Source organism: Macrotis lagotis, chromosome 2 (assembly GCF_037893015.1).
Source record: "Macrotis lagotis isolate mMagLag1 chromosome 2, bilby.v1.9.chrom.fasta, whole genome shotgun sequence".
Lineage (NCBI taxonomy): Eukaryota > Metazoa > Chordata > Mammalia > Peramelemorphia > Peramelidae > Macrotis > Macrotis lagotis.
In genome coordinates this window covers 244,333,548-244,350,558 of record NC_133659.1, presented here as the reverse complement: position 1 = coordinate 244,350,558, position 17,011 = coordinate 244,333,548, and the positions used below count along the sequence as shown (strand labels likewise).

At 34.9% G+C, this 17,011-nt stretch overlaps 1 protein-coding gene across 3 annotated transcripts in view; it reads left to right on the top strand.

Moving 5' to 3' along the window:
* Positions 1–17,011, top strand: part of USP43 (ubiquitin specific peptidase 43) — a 126,955-nt gene that overhangs the window by 54,041 nt on the left and 55,903 nt on the right. For all 3 annotated transcript variants that reach the window (XM_074225603.1, XM_074225602.1, XM_074225604.1), the window contains exons 5-6: positions 715–850; positions 3,618–3,762. In XM_074225603.1, the coding sequence (XP_074081704.1) occupies positions 715–850; positions 3,618–3,762 (281 nt within the window). The remainder of the gene's footprint in view (positions 1–714; positions 851–3,617; positions 3,763–17,011) is intronic.

Below are 17,011 nucleotides of genomic sequence, written 5' to 3'. Positions count from 1 at the left end.
TTTAGGTTTAAGTTGTTTTTTTTGGGTTTTTTTTGCAAGGCAATGGGGTTAAGTGGCTTGCCCAAGGCCACACAGCTAGGTAATTATTAAGTGTCTGAGGCCAGATTTGAGCTCAGGTACTCCTGACTCCAGGGCCAATGCTTTATCCACTGCGCCACCTAGCTGCCCCCATTAATATTTTCTTATCTTTTTTTTTTTTGACTTTTCTTTGGCAAGGCAATGGGGTTTTGTGACTTACCCAAGGTCATACAGCTAGGTGATTATTAATTGTCTGAGGACAGATTTGAACTCAGGTCCTCCTGACTCCAGGGTCAGTGGTCTGTCCACTGCACCACCTGGCTGCCCCATGGTAATTTAATTTTACTTGACTTAAAATGATATGATCATTAATTTTACTTGACTGTACTTAAATATGATCATTCTTTCTTATCTTTCTTTCTTTGTTTTAGTGAATGGTGGGAGAGAATTATAAGTGAGAAAATATTTCTTGATAATTGAAAAAAATTAAACATTTTAACTCTGTGATTTCAAAATTTTTGTTCCTGGTATGAAGCAGAAACTTACCATAATGAGTCCTCATAAAATTGTAATTCTTAAGTGTATTTAAAGTACAGAAGCTGAAATTAACTTCTTAAATGCTAAACCTTGCAATTTATGACACAAAAGTTCTATTCCTTTCAATTTTCCAGAAATATCTTCTTTTCTGTTTTTCAGGTCCTTAAATGTCACATTGCTTTTCCAGTCCAGGAGTCAGAGGTTCTTACGGATTGGTTTGTCAGTGCCCCTTTTCAGTACAGTAGCAACCCTGAGAAAGATGGTAGCAGAAGAAGGCAAAATCACAGCTAATGAGGTTTGATGGAATCAAATTTAATAGATGCTGACCTCAAAATAATAGGAAGATGATTGATGTAGCAGTTTAGATTGATTAAATTAAATAATGGCAGCCATCTCACTCATAAATTGCTATTTCATTGCATATTCATCACTAGGTTTGCAAATAACATAATCTGACCATGCACAGTTTTTATCTCTGAACTCATAGGGTTTTTTTTTTGTTTGTTTATTTTTTTTTTAGGTTTTTGCAAGGCAAACGGGGTTAAGTGTCTTGCCCGAGGCCACACAGCTAGGTAATTATTAAGTGTCTGAGGCCATATTTGAACCCAGGTACTCCTGACTCCAGGGCTGGTGCTTTATCCACTACGCCACCTAGCCACCCCTGGAATCATAGTTTTAATTGAGAATATAATTTTCACCTTAAGAAATATATAAAATCAAATTCTTTCTTGATTGCTATTAATTAGGTACTTCCTTTTGCCACAAAAATTGTATATGGAATATGTATGATTATACTATATATACATATGTGTGTGTGTGTGTATTAAACAATTAGAATTCAAAAAAAAATCTTTTGCGAGATTACTTTGGATAATAAAAAGAACAAACTAGGGGCGGCTAGGTGGCGTAGTGGATAAAGCACCAGCCCTGGAGTCAGGAGTACCTGGGTTCAAATCTGGTCTCAGACACTTAATAATTACCTAGCTGTGTGGTCTCGGGCAAGCCACTTAACCTCGTTTGCCTTGCAAAAAAAAAACACCTAAAAAAAAATAAAAAGAACAAACTAATTATTTGATCTCTGAGTTTTGGTTTCCACATTAGTAAAATGGGGATAATAATACTTATGTTACTTATGTTATAGGTGGTTGTGAGAATAATACTTTTTTGTAAATTTTAAAGCACTGAATCTATAGGAACTATCTAGTTGTACTAATGACTTTTTGAAAATTTGAAGAAATCACTTCCCCTCTCTGATTCTTTCCCTCCTCTCTGTGGTATAAGAAAAATAACAGGTATCGCTTTCCTCATTCATAAGAGAATTTGAAGATGCTTCATATTTCTTAGAACTAAAAATAAATAAGGAAAAGCACACAACTCTAAATAGAGCGGTTTCATAGGCAAGCAGGAAGACAAGTACTAAATGTTTGAAGTGTACTAGATTCTATGCCAGATGCTTGAGTTGCAAATGCAAAAAGACAGTCCTTGTTCTCAACAAATTTGATCGCATTTTAATGGGAAAACATGGCACATAAAAGTGGGCTGAAAATGGGGAGAGAGGAAGGTATTTACTTGGGAGCATAGCAACAATCTCTGGAGAGACAGAAGCATAGGTGAAAAGGAAAGAAAGCTGGCCACCCTGGTTCCATCTCCAAAATGGAAGCCCTAGGAGGACTCAATATTGGAAAATGGGGACAGCAGCGGGCAGGGATTTTACAAGGTGAGAACATGATTGTCAAGTCCAGAAATCTAACATTTGGATCTGTCCAAAAATAGAATAGCCTGTCTAAAGAATGATATGTTCCCCCTCTACAGATGTCTTTAAGCAGGAATTGGATGATCACTTGCTGGGTATTCCTCTTTGAAGGATTGGACAACATGACTTCCAAAGCTTCTTTGCAACTCAAATTCTGTCATTCAAATTATATGTGACGTTGATGCTGTCAGCTATTAGGTCCTTCTGGATACTCTTGCTTCATGAAATAGAGAAAGGAAGGAAGGAAGGATGGATGGATGGACCCAAAGTACAACTTTTAGTCCAGTCCGAAACAATCTATCATGCTTGGCAAGATGTATGTATATACTCTTCAAGTATGTATATACTCTTCATAAATACAACAGTGAATCTATGATCACATTAATGTGGGTTCTCTTTTCATCACTGAAGATTAAAACCCCTTCTAATCTAGGTGCTTTTTGGTCATATTTTCCCATAGTACTTTAATCAGGAGTGTGGAGAAGCTAACTTTAGGTCTTTATATTTCATAGGAATTAGGGAATCATTTTGGACAGACAAGCTATCAATTATTCTATTTATTATGGTTTAGATCAATGCCTTCTTAAATGATCATATATAATGATGATATGCATTTATACACATAATGCAGCAAAAATTGGGACTTTTTCTTTGTGATCTTTTGGTAACCCACCAAAAGTGATAAAAATAATGTTCATAAATAGCCCCATCAGGATTAGAAACTTCTGAGTCCTCTAATGGCTTAGAATGGAGCAGTTGCAGCTTAAAATCTTACATCTGAGAGTCCGAAGAAATTGCTTACTTTAGCCCCTTGCTTTTCAAAATATTATCTCCCTGAGGTTCACAAGAGTTACCCAGGGTCACATAGTTAACTAAATTCTTTTAACCTTAATACCCCATTTCTGAACCAGGGAAACTGTATCCAGTGAGTTATACCCAAGATAGAATGAAGCTTGGATTAGTTGACTTCTTTCCTAGGGTATTTATGCTATTTGCTTTAGTCTAAAGGGAGAGAATTTTCTGCTAGTGCAGTGCTGTTTTAAAACAACATGTTTAGGTTGTTTTTTCCTACACATTTCTATGATGATCACTTCAGAATCCAAAGGAACCTTTCTATGAAACAGAAAATATGAAAATCTTATTAAATTGCTCATTTAGAGACTCAGAGAGAATGAGGGCTTCTGGTACGCTCCCTGATTTTGAAAGAAGAGAGATTACTACACTAAGGTATTATAATGTCATTTCTTACTTTGTTTACTGTGTTGGCTACAGCTTTAAAAATTAAAAGAAGAAACTTTGTCCATTACAGGTTGTTTTGGTTGAATTGTCCCCCAATGGATTCCAACGTTCTTTCTTTGATGAAGAGGACTTGAATGCCATTTCAGAAGGAGACAATGTATATGCTTTCCAAGCTCCCTGGTCACCTGTCTGGGGAGTCCCTGCCATATGTTCAGGTATAACAACCCATTCAGATTTTGACTTGGATATTAAGATAATAAGATTCATAGGACATAAATTGTATGGTATTTGACAGTACTTTGAACTGTCGGATATAGTTTTCCTGATTTTTTTTTTTTAGTTTTTGCAAGGTAGTGGGGTTAAATGACTTGCCCAAGGTCTCACAGCTATGAAATTATTAAGTGTCTGAGGCTGGATTTGAACTCAGATCCTCCTGGCTCCAGGCCTGGTGCTCTATCCACTGCACCACCTAGCTGTCTCTTTCCTGACTTTTTTTATGGAGATGTTTAAAAAATTATTTCTAATATTCCAAAATTCAGATAGATTCTTAGTAGACCTTCAACAAAAATTTGTCAAATTGCTTACCAGTTGATTTCATTTGACAAAGTATAAATGTTTACTCTTAATGTTCTTGGACAATAGAGAAAAATTTACAATTTTTATCTTTTCACCTAGATGTTTTTCTTGTTCCATTTCAGTTCTTTGGTTGTTGTTGTTGTTTGGTTGTTGTTCATTCTTCATTTCTTTGATCTCTTTAGGATACAGTAGTGGTACTGGAAGGTTAAAGGGTATGAACAGTTTTGTAGCCCTTTGGACTATCTCACTATATGTATAAGAATTTATAGCAGCTCTTTTTTGATGTCAAAGAATTGTCAATTGAGAAGATGCCCATCATTTGGAGAATGACTGGTTAAAGTGTAGTTATATGATTCTGATGGAATACTGTTATGCTATAAGAAATTATGAACAGAATACTTAAAAAAAACTTGAGAGGTCATATAAACTGAGCAGAACCAAGAGTACATTGTTCACAATAACTAATATTGTAATGATGATCAAATGTGAAAGGCTTAACTAATCTGATCAAGGCGATGATACAATTCCAGAGGATCTATTTTGAAAAATACTATTTACCTCCATAGAGAAAACTGATGAACTCTGAGTGCAAATTGAAGTATAATTTTTTTACTTTCTTTATGTTTCTTTTTTGTAACATGGCTGATAAGAAAATATGTTTTTCATGACTTCATATATATAATTGCTTGCCTTTTTAGTAGTTGGGGAGTAGCAAGAGGAAAGAAGAGTTCAGGTCTCAAATTTTTTTTTAAAACTAATAATAAAGGGTTGGCTAGGTAGATAGAGCACCGATGCTGGGGTCAGGACTACTGAGTTCAAATCCAGCCTCAGACACTTAATAATTACCTAACTGTGTGGCCTTGGACAAGCCACTTAACCCCATTTGCCTTGCAAAAGCCTAAAAAAACCCCCTAATAATAAAAATTTATTAATCAGAAAATTAATTATAAACAACAAAGCAAATTAATTAAAATTTATTTCAATTAATAATTTGATTATAGGAACAGGAATTAATAAGAAACTCACTCCCCTCAGATCTAAACTCTTTCTCACACTTTTTTATTTTATGTTCTCAGAAACCTTTTGTCTAGAAGACATTCCTGATCATCTTTTCCCATATAGAATACACATTCTTTCATGACCCAACACATTGACCTATTGTAGAAATAGGCATAGCCCTTGATTCTCTTCACTATCACTTTACTTTGTTGCCATAATTCAACATCTTCTTCTCTTTTGAGGGATACTCCATTAATGTATATCCTACAGAATAAATCTTTATTGCAGTAATTTATTGATCCTCCATATTCAAAAAGAGTTTAGTACCTTCCAGTGATCTCTCTTCATTCTACCTCAACCACCCACAGGAATGACTATGCTTTAATTTACAACATCATCTATAACTATGCTGCTTACGTGATCCTGAACTCAGAAGTTACGCTTTCATCATAATTTTCTACGTCCCCATCTTCCCCTTTGTCTCTCATGTCTTCTAAACTTATTTTTTGTCTTTATCATGCAATTTAATCCCCAAACACTTTACTCTCTTTGCCTGCTTTGGTATCACTTTCTTTCTTGTCATTGCATTACATTATATTACAAGTTATTTGGCTATCTGTCAGGGATGCTGTGAAAGGGATTTTTCTAAGGGGAGCCAAGATTGCAGAGGGGCAGAAAGCAGTAAAGCAAACTTAATCTCCCTCTCCCCTAAAATCCTCCATACAGATCTAGAAAACAATATCAATTTAATTCCTGATGAGGAAACCTAGAAAAAGCTTACCATAAATCATTTGTCAAGCCTAGGTTGGCATAATAAGACAAACAAAGAAGTGTGAAGATACTTTGGACAGGATCTGGTCAGAATCACACTTTATGCATAGGACATTAACATCTAGGGAGAGGCTGTGCACCATGACAAGAGGAGGTCCTAGAGCTATACCAAAGGAACTGCATGTAGGATAAAATAGCAGGTGCCATTTAGCAGCTTTAGTGTTCACTACTCAGGTCCAGATCACAGATTGAGAGTAGACTGAGAAGGGGTAAGAAAGAAAGTAGGAAGGCAATGGCTGGTATACTGAGAAAGAAACAAATTTAAGAAGCAAACAACCATGGTATGACTTAGAGCAATGTCTCAGTTCAGTCTTCTAGCTCAACCTGTAACTTGCAATGGAGTAACCACAGCTGGAATTCCAGACACAAGAGAAACATATAGTTCTATTACACTGAGCCTGCAGAGCTTTCCAGCTAGTTGTATTGCTTAGATACAAACACAGGTTTGGAACTTGCTGGACTTGACCAGGACAACATTTAGATTTTGCTCCGGATCAGACCTTATTTGGAAGCACTAAAAACTTAAAGGATCCCTAGCCTTCCCCAGAAGTACTAGAATAACATAACATTCAATACTCCAAGAAACCAACAAAAAGAACAGTTTAAACTTCCCTCCAAAAGTGTGATAGAGCCAGGTCCTAACATCAAGTTCAAAATCAAAAAGTAGTCTGAAAGAGTGGGCAAACAAAAATAGAACCACATCATAATGCATTATTTTGTTGGCAGCTCAAGGCACAAATGTATAGGAATAGAATCAATCTAAAACATACACAAGCAATGCCTAAGAGAAATGCACAATTTAGACACAAAATTGAATTAGAATTAATGGAAGCAATGAAGTAAGAGTTACAAAAAATATTTAAAAATTTTTTTTATAAATGAAAAGAGAAAACTTGCTTTAAAAAAAAGAAATGCGAACTCTGGGAAAAAGAATTAGAAAGGGAATTAGCCTATTGATACAAAAATTACAAAACCTGGATTGAACAAGTAACTCCCTGAAAATTAAAATGGATCAAATAAAAGCAAATGACTTTATGAGACAGTGAGAAATATTAGTCAACTCAATGGACTAAAAAGATGGGAGAAAATGTAAAGTATCTCATAGTAGAAACAATTAACCTGAACAAGAAATCAAGGGGGAGGAAAAGAAACACGGAACTATCTAAATAGCATGACCCCCCCCCCCCAAAAAAGAGCCTTGATAACCTATTTTTATTTTTAATTTTTTTCGCCAGTTACAAGCAAAAGCAAGTTTCACCATTTATTTCCAAAAGCTTGAGATTCACTTTCTTTCCCTTCCTCCCTCCCCACCCCACTCCCTCCATTAAGAAAGCAAGGTACTTGGTGTAAGTTAAAAAACTGTGTAGCCATGAAGCACATTACTATAGTAGTCATGTTGTAAAAGTAGGCATAATCCCTTCTCCCCCCCAAAAGAAAGAGAAATGTCAAGAAAAACAAATTGAGAAAAAAAGTGTCAGGAGGCGGCTAGGTGGCGCAGGGGATAAAGCACCAGCCTTGGAGTCAGGAGTACCTGGGTTCAAATCCAGTCTCAGACACTTAATAATTACCTAGTTGTGTGGCCTTGGGCAAGCCACTTAACGCCATTTGCCTTGCAAAAAAAAAGCCTAAAAAAAAGTGTCCTTCAGTCTGTATTCAGACACCATCAGCTCTTTTTGTTTTTATCATAAATTCATCAGAGAAATTGCTTCAATATTTTTTTGCCCACAGTTGGTAACACTACCTGTATTTCCCTCCATCCTATTACCCCCCCACCCCCATTTACTCTGTCCTCTCTCTCCTTTCATCTTGTTCCTCCTCAAAAGTGTGTTGTATCTGACTACCCTTTCTCAAGATCTTCCCTTTCTTCCCCCATCTCCTTTCTCCCATCCCTTTCCTCTCCTAATTTCCACTAGGGTCAGATAGGTTTCTATATCCAATTGAGTCTGTTCCTCTCTGAGTCACTTGTGATGAGAGTAAGGGTTCATGCTCTCCCCCTCACATTCCCCTTCTTCCACTCCAATTTAAAAGCTTTTCTTTGCCTTTTTTATGTGAAATAACTTATCCCATTCTACCTCTCTTTTCCCTTTCTCTCAGTACATTCCTTTCTTGCCCACTAACTCCATCTTTTACATATATATATACATATATATATATATATGTATAATACCTTTAAATTCAACTCCCTATTCTGCATATATATATATATATATATATATATATATATATATATATATATATATTTGAAGGTTCATATGAGTTACCAGAATATCATCTTTCCTTGCAGGAATACACACAGTTCAATAGTTCAATATCATTAAGTCCCTCATAATTTGCCCTTCCTGTCTCCTCTCTCTGTGCTTCACTTAAGTCCTGTACCTGAAGACCAGACTATCTGTTCAGGTTGTTTCATCAGGAAAGTTTGAAAGTTCCCTATTTCATTGAATGTCCATCTTTTCCCCTGAAAGAGTATGTTTAGTTTTGATGGGCAGTTGATTCTTGATTGTAATCCAAGTTATTTTGCCTTCCAGAATATTATATTCTAAGCCCTATGAGCCTTTAATGTAGATGCTGCTAAATCCTGTGGAAACCTGACTGTAGTGCCATGATATCTGAACCATTTTTTCCTGGTTGCTTATAATATTTTCTCCTTGACTTGGGAGTTCTGAAATTTGGCTATAATATTCCTAGTAGGTTTCATTCTGGGATCTCTTTCAGGAGGTAATCGATGGCTTCTTTCAATTTCTGTTTTGCCCTCTACTTCTAGGATAACAGGGCAATTTTTCTGGAGAATTTCTTGAAAAACAAAGGCCTGTTTTGGTCATGACTTTCAGGTAGTCAGTAATTCTTAAATTATCTCTCCTGGATCTGTTTTTCCAGATCAGTTGTTTTCCACTGAGGTACTTCACATTTTCTTCTAGTGTTTCATTCTTCTGGTTTTGTTTATTGTTTCTTGATTTGTTAGAAATAGAGAGCAGAGTATAAATAGAAAGAATCCATTGATTACCTCTTTTATTTATTTGTTTTTTTAATGGCTCCAAACATTTTTCCTAATTACGTGCAAAGATAGTTTTCAGCATTCATCCTTTTACAAGCTTTTGAGTTCCATATTTCTCTCTTTTTTTTTTAAGGTTTTTGCAAATCAAATGGGGTTAAGTGGCTTGCCCAAGGCCACACAGCTAGGTAATTATTAAGTGTCTGAGACTGGATTTGAACCCAGGTCCTCCTGACTCCAAGGCCAGTGCTTTATCCACTATGCCACCTAGCTGCCCCTGAGTTCCATATTTCTCTACCACCCTCCCTTCCCATTCCCATTCTCATGGCAACAAACAATCTGATATAGGTTGTACATGGACAATCCTGTTTAACATATTTTCATATTAGTTGAGCTATGAAAGAAGAATTAGAGCTAAGGGGGAAACACATAAGAAAGTAAAAACACAAAAGAAATAAACAGTGAACATAGTATCCTTTGTTCTGCATTCAGATTCCATAGTTTTTTCTCCCTTCACTCAGCATCAGATCCTGTAAGTCATTCCATGCTTCTCTAGAGTCTGACCATTTATGATTTATTATAGAATAGTAATATTCTATAATATTCCTGTACCATAACTTGTTTAGCCATTCCCAATTGATGGGCATCCCCTCAATTTCCAGATCTTTGCCACTACAAAAAGAGCTACTATGAATATTTTGGAACATGTAGGACTCCTCCCATTTTTTACAATTTCTTTTGGATATAGTCCTAGAATTGGAATTGCTGGGTCAAAGGGTATGAACAGTTTTATAGATCTTTGGTCATAGTTTCATATTGCTCTGGATTCATTCATAACTCCACTAGCAATGCATTATTATCCTCCCACAATGTCTCCAACATTGATCATCATCCCTTTTCTCACCTGGGCTAATCTAATAGGTGTGAAATGATACCTCATTGTTGTTTTAACTTGCATTTCTCTAATCAATAGTGATTTGGAACGGTTTTTCATATGTTTATATATAGCTTCAGTTTCTTCATTTGAAAACTGTCCTTTGACCATTTATCAATTGGGGAATGATTTGTGACTTTATAAATTTGATGCAATTCTCTATATATTTTAGAAAGGAGACATTTATCAGAACTCCTGGTTGTGAAGATTGTTTCCTCAGCTTTCTTCTTTTCTTCTAATTTTGGCAACATTGATTTTATTAGTGCAAACCCTTTTTAATTTAATATAGTCAAAATCATTCATTTTGCAGTTTATTATATGCTCAAATTCTTGTTTGGTCATAAATTTATCCCTTTTCCATAGATCAGATAGAATATTTTTTGGTCTATTAATTTACCTATGGTATTGCTCTTTATGTCTGAATCCTGTACCCATTTTGACTTTATTTTGACCTTATAGGGTGTGAGATGTAGATCTGTGCCTAGTTTTTGCCATACTGTTTTCCAGTTTTCTCAGTAATTTTTATTAAATGGTGAGTTCTTATCCTAGAGGTTGATGTCTTTGGGTTTCTCAAATAGTAGATTGCTGTAGTCATTTACTGAGGTTTCTTTTGAACATATTCTAATCCACTGATTCATTTTATAATTTATTCATTTTATAAGCCTCTATTTCTTAACCAGTACCAGACAGTTTTGATGACTGCTGCTTTGTAGTATAGTTTTAGGTCTGGTAAAGCTAGGTCACCTTCATTTACATTTTTTTCCATCAGTTCCCTTGCTATTCTTGCCCTTTTGTTTCTCCAGATGAATTTTGTTCCTATTTTTTCTAGTTCGGTAAAGTAGTTATTTGGTAGTTGGATTGGTATGGCACGGAATAAGTAATTAGAATTGTCATTTTAATTATATTAACTCAACCTAACCATTAGCATTTGATATTTTTCTAGTTATTTGGATCTGACTTTATTTGGGTGAGTTGAGCTTTATAATTGTGTTCATACAGTTTCTGGGTTTCTCTTGGGAGGTAGATTCCCAAGTATTTGATGTTATCTACAGTTTTTTAAAATGAAATTTCTCTTTATATCTCTTGTTCTTGTGCTTTGTTGTTCATATGTAGAAATGCTGGTGATTTATGTGGGTTTATTTTATATCCTGCTATGTTAATTATTTGAAGGAGTTTTTTAGATGATTTTCTAGGGTTCTTTAGGTATACCATCATATCATCTACAAAGAGTGAAAGTTTTGCTTGTTCATTGCCAATTCAGATTCTTTCAATTTCTTTTTCTTCTCTTATTGCTATCACTAGCATTTCCAATAGCATAGTGAATAGTAATGGTGATAATGGGCATCCTTGTTTTGCCCCGAATTTATTGGAAATGGTCTGAGTTTATTCCCGTTAAATATAATATTTGTTGATGGTTTTAGATAGGTACTATTTATTATTTTAAGGAAAACTCCATTTATTCCTAAACTTTCAGTGTTTTTAATAGGAATGGATGTTGTATTTTATCAAAGGCTTTTTCAGCATCTGTTGAGATAATCATATGATTTCTGTTGGTTTTACTATTGATATGTTTAATTATGTTGAGTGTTTTCCTAATGTTGAACCATCCCTGCCTGCCTGGTATAAATCCAACCTGTAGCGTATATGATCCTGGTAATAACTTGCTGTAGTCTCATTATTAAATTTTCATTTAAGATCTTTGCATCAATATTCATTAGGGAGATTGGTCTATGATTTTCTTTGTCTGTTTTTGTTCTTCCTGGTTTAGGTATCAGTACCATGTTGGTGTCATAAAAGGACTTTGACAGAACTCCATCCTCTTCTGTTTTTTTAAATAGCTTGTGTAGAATAGGAATTGTTCCTTAAATGTTTCGTAGAATTCACTTGTAAATCCATCTGGACCTGGAGACTTTTTCTTAGGGAGTTTAATGATGGTTTCTTCGATTTCTTTTTCTGAAATTGGGTTATTAAGGTAATTTATTTCCTCTTCTGTTAACCTGGGCAGTTTGTATTTTTGTAGATATTCATTCATTTCACTCAAGTTGTTCAATTTATTGGAATATAATTTGGCAAAGAAGCTCCAAATTATCTCTTTAATTTCCTCCTCATTGGTAGTTTACCCTTTTCATTTTTGATACTGGTAATTTGTTTATCTTCTTTCTCTTTTTTTATTTTATCAGATTAACTAGAGGTTTGTTTATTTTATTAACTTTTTCATAAAACCAACTCTTAGTTTTATTTATGAGATCAATGGTTTTCTTGCTTTACATTTTATTAATTTCCCTTGATTTTCAGAATTTCTAATTTGGTATTTAGTTGACATTGTTTATTTGTTCTTTTTTCTAGCTTTTTAGTTGCATACTCAATTTATTGATGTCCTCTTTCTCTATTTTATTCATATAGACATTTAGAGATATACATTTCCCCTTTGCTGCATCCTATAAATTTTGGTATGATGTCTCATTTTCTTGGATGTAATCATTGATTATTTCTATAATGTGCTTTTTGATCAACCCATTATTTATGATGAAGTTATTTAATTTCCAATTAGTTCTTGGTTGATCTTTCCCTGACCCTTTATTACATCTAATTTTTATTTCATCATGGTCTGAGAGGTATGTATTTATTATTTCCGCCATTCTGCATTTGATTTTAAGGTTTTTGTCCCTTAGTACTTAGTCAGTTTTGGTGAATATGCCATGTACTGCCAAGAAAAAGGTATATTCATTTCTATCCCCATTCAGTTTTCTCCAGAGGTCTATCATATCTAAGTTTTCTAAGATTTCATTTACCTTATTAATGTCCTTCTTGTTTATTTTGTTGTTAGACTTATCTAGTTCTGAAAGAGTGAGATTGAGGTCTCTTGCTGTCTATTTCTCCTTGTTATTCACTCAGTTTTTCCTCTTGGAATCTGAATGCTATTCCACTAGGTGTATACATGTTTAGTAATGATATGGCTTCATTACCAATAGTATCTTTTAAGAAGATGTAGTTTCCTTCCTGAGCCCTTTTGATGAGATTGATTTTTTGCTTTTACTTTGTCTGAGATTAAGATTGCTACCCCAGATTTTTTACTTCTGCTGAGGCATACTATATCTTGCTCCAACCTTTTACCTTTACCCTGTGTGTATCTTTCTGTTTCGAATGTGTTTCTTGTATACCAACATAGTGTAGGATTCTGGTTTTTAATCCATTCTGCTATCCACTTCTGTTTTATGGGAATAGTTCACCCCCTTCACATTTACAGTTAAAATTACTAATTCTGTATTTCTCTTCATGTTATCTTTCTCCATGTATACTTATCTCTTTCCTTTGCTCTTTTTCCTCCTCACCAAAATTTTATTACCTTTCCCCTTTGACTTTTCTTTTAGAAATTTAACTTTCAATTTATTTTCACTTATCCTTCCCTTCCCCTTTATCAATCCCTTCTTCCCTTATCTTTCCCATTCCCAGTGCCCCCCTTTCCTGTAGATTAAGTTATATTTTTAAACCAAATGGGAATGTATCTTATTCCTTCACTGAGCTAAATGTATTGAATACAATTTACTCATCATTCACATTCTCCATTCTTTTCCTCTAAAATTATAAATTTTTGTGCCTCTTCCCTGGGTGTGCTATTATTATTAATCAGGTATCATCAATCACAGTTTGATTATTTGATTGCTTGATAAGGTCCTATTCTTATCAAGATATCATCACAGATTGTTTACTTGATTGCTTGATAAGCAGCATTGACTCAAATTGCATCATATTATAATTATAATTATTTTTTACCTTACATCCTTTTCAAGTATTTTTCATGTATACACAATCCTCCTTACAAACTAAAGTATCATCCAAAGCCATATTATTTCTTGAATTATTTGTGCCCCTCCCCCAGGTCTATTTTCCTTCATATTTTACCCACCCCCACCCCCACCCCACTCACCCAAGATACTTAATACCTTGTTAAGTGAAGCAAGGCCTATTGTGTCTCTCACTTTACCCCTTATTAAGTAAAACACAGGACACTGATCTAATTAACTCTTGGAGGTCTCACTGAGAACTTTACAAATGATTGTAAATCACAGAGACAATGGCTCAGGTCCTCTTAGTTTATAGTGCCCTCATTAGACAAGGTACTTAGCACCTTGTGATTAAAGTTAGTCAAGTATGAGATGCTTAAATTAAAGTTAATACCCCTGCTTTTTTTTTCAGGGCTTTTTGTTTCAAACATAGTGATGTGATTTTTGGACATCTTCAACTGATAGACAAGTCCTAATTATACCCATATCCTTTAGGTTCATTCTCTTCAATAATATTTTACCCTAATTTTCCTTAGAGAAATAAAGTTCTAAAGAATTAGAATTATTACATCTTCCTTTTTGGGGAACAAAAGGTTTTGTATTTTCAGTCCCCTTTTTCATTTACCTTTTTTATGTAACTCTTCAGTTGTGTATTTGGCAATTGAATTCTCTGTTCAGTTTTGGTCTTTGTGTCAGGAAATTCTGGAAGTCCTATATCTCATTGAACATCCATCTTGTTCCGTAATAGTATATGCTAAATTTTGCAGGGTAGTACATTCTGGGTTGTTACCCCAGGTCTTTAGCTTTCTGAAATACCTTTTTCTAGTTCTTTCCGAGCCTTCATTGTTGAGGCTGATGGGTCCTGTGTTTGTCTGATTGTGTTCCCTATGTGAATTGTTTTCTTTTTGCTACTTGCAGTATTCTCTCTTTTATTTTGAGGGTTCTGAAATTTGGCTATTAGCCCTTGGAGTTTTTATCCTGGAGTCTCTTTCTGGAGGGGTTCTGTGCATTCTTTCATTTGTTATATTGTTATCTTGTTCAAGTAGATTAGGGCAGTTTTCCCTTATAATTTCCTACATGGTGTTTTCCAGGCTACATTGTTAGTCCAGGCTTTTTTGGTAGTCCTTGATCGTAGATTGTCTTTCCTGGATCTGTTTTCCAGGTCATTCAAGTTTCCCTAGAAGTTATATTATATTTTCTTCAGTTTTTTCAGCTGTTTTATTTTGTTTGATGGAATCTTATAGTCTTGTAAATTCATTAGTTTCTAACTGTTCAATTCTAATTTTTAGGATTTTATATTCTTCAATTATCTTATGTGTTTGCTTTTCCAGTTGATTATTTTTGCTTTTAATGGAGTTGATTTCTTTGGCCAACTTGTTACAATTTTCTTGCACGACTTTCATTTCTTTTTTCCATTTTTTTCTTCCTCTCTTCTTTGGTTTTTAAATTATTTTTAAGCTCTTTGATGAGCTTTTGTATTTGAGTCCAATTTATAGATGGTTTTGATACTTCTGTGGGTGATTGTTCAAGCTTTCTTCTTTCGATATGACATTGCTGTCATCTTTATCTGTGAAGTATTTTTACCCTGTGTGTATCTTTCTGCTTCAACTGTGTTTCTTGTAACCAACTTATTGTAGAATTCTTATTTTTAATCAATTCTGCTATTTCTTTTAATTCTTTTAGCTTTTCTGTTCATTTTTGTTGTTGTTCTGCTCCTGGGGTATATGGGGTATAGATTGATCCAAGCTTTTATTTTGCTGGGCTTGGTGTCTGATCCTTGGCTTCATGTTGGCCAAGATGTTGCTTCTGCAGTCTAGGCCTTGCCTTTGCAGAGATTTGTTTTCTCCCCTATGTCCAGGTTCTGACTTAACAGAGGATTGTTCCTTACCCAGTCCTGTCTTTTACCCTGATTCTCTCAGGGTTCAGACTTTGTTTGGGTTTGGGATCTTCCCTGCTGACTTGCTATCTAGCTGCCAGTACCTCTGTTACTATAAAGCTGTTGGGACTTAAATTGCACTGTGGCTAAAAGCCTCCTGCTGGCTTTCCCTGCTCTCCAGCCTCCTGGACTTCCCATTTTCTTCCAAAGAGACAGCTCTTCACTGAAGATCCTCCACGATGTCTACAGTTGAAAACTTCTTTGAATCTTCTTTTTCTTGGTGGGAACTATAGCTGTGTATGTCAGAGTAGAGGCTTCATTAGAGAGAAAAAAAGAATTAATACAAATGACAATTTTTAAAATGGAAAATAATAAGCTTTGGTCATCATTCAAATGGATATGGATGGTATTTTCCATCACAGGTCTTTTAAAATTTTCTTTGATTTTTGTGTTGCTGAAATGAACAAGTCCATCATGGCTGATCATGATTCCATGACATTGTTAATATGTATAATGTGCTTCTGCTTCTGCTCATTTCACTTAGCTTCAATCCATGCAAGTCTTTACAGAATTTTCTGAAATCCTGTACCTCACGATTTCTTTTAGAACAATAGTGTTCCATCACATACATATATACCACCACATATATACCACCAAATGTTCAGTCATTCCCCAATTGATGGACATCCCCTAATTTCCAATTCTTTGCCACTGCAAAAAAATTGCTGCTATGGATATTTTTGTACTTGTGGGATTTTTACCCTTTTTCAGATCTCTGCAGGATACAGACCCAATAGTTGTATTGCTGGATCAAAGGGTATGCACATTTTTCTTGCCTTTTAGGCATAATTCCAAATTGCTCTCTAGAAAGGGTAGTTCAGTTCACAACTCCACCATCAATTGCCCTCTTTTTTAAAAAAAATTATTTTATTTAAGGCAGTGGGGTTAATGTGACTTTCCCAAGGTCATTCCACAGCTAGGTAATTATTAAGAGTCTGAAGGCAGATTTGAACTTAGGTCATCCTGACTCCAGGGCTCATGCTCTATACACTGTACCACCTAGCTGCCCATCAGTTTCTAACAGATTGGGTACCTTTAAGAGTTTTTGAAACAGAATTTTAAGACTTTTTCCTCTTTTGACTTTTGGCAATCAGATATTGCAATGATTCTTTGATTCTTTTCTTCTCTATTGGTTTTCCAAGTCAGTTTTTGCTTTAAGCTACTCATCCATTTTTTTCCAGCCTTTTGACTTTTAATTTTTTTTTTTAGATTTTTCAAGGCAATGGGGTTAAGTGGCTTGCCTAAGGCCACATGGCTAGGTAATTATTAAGTGTCTGGGGTCGGATTTGACCCCGGGTACTCCTAACTCCAAGGCCAGTACTCTATCTACTGTGCCTTAGCTGCCCCTTGACTTTTACTTTAATATTTCTGAGCTTCTATCTGATCCTTTTTAATTTTCAGGGAGTCCATT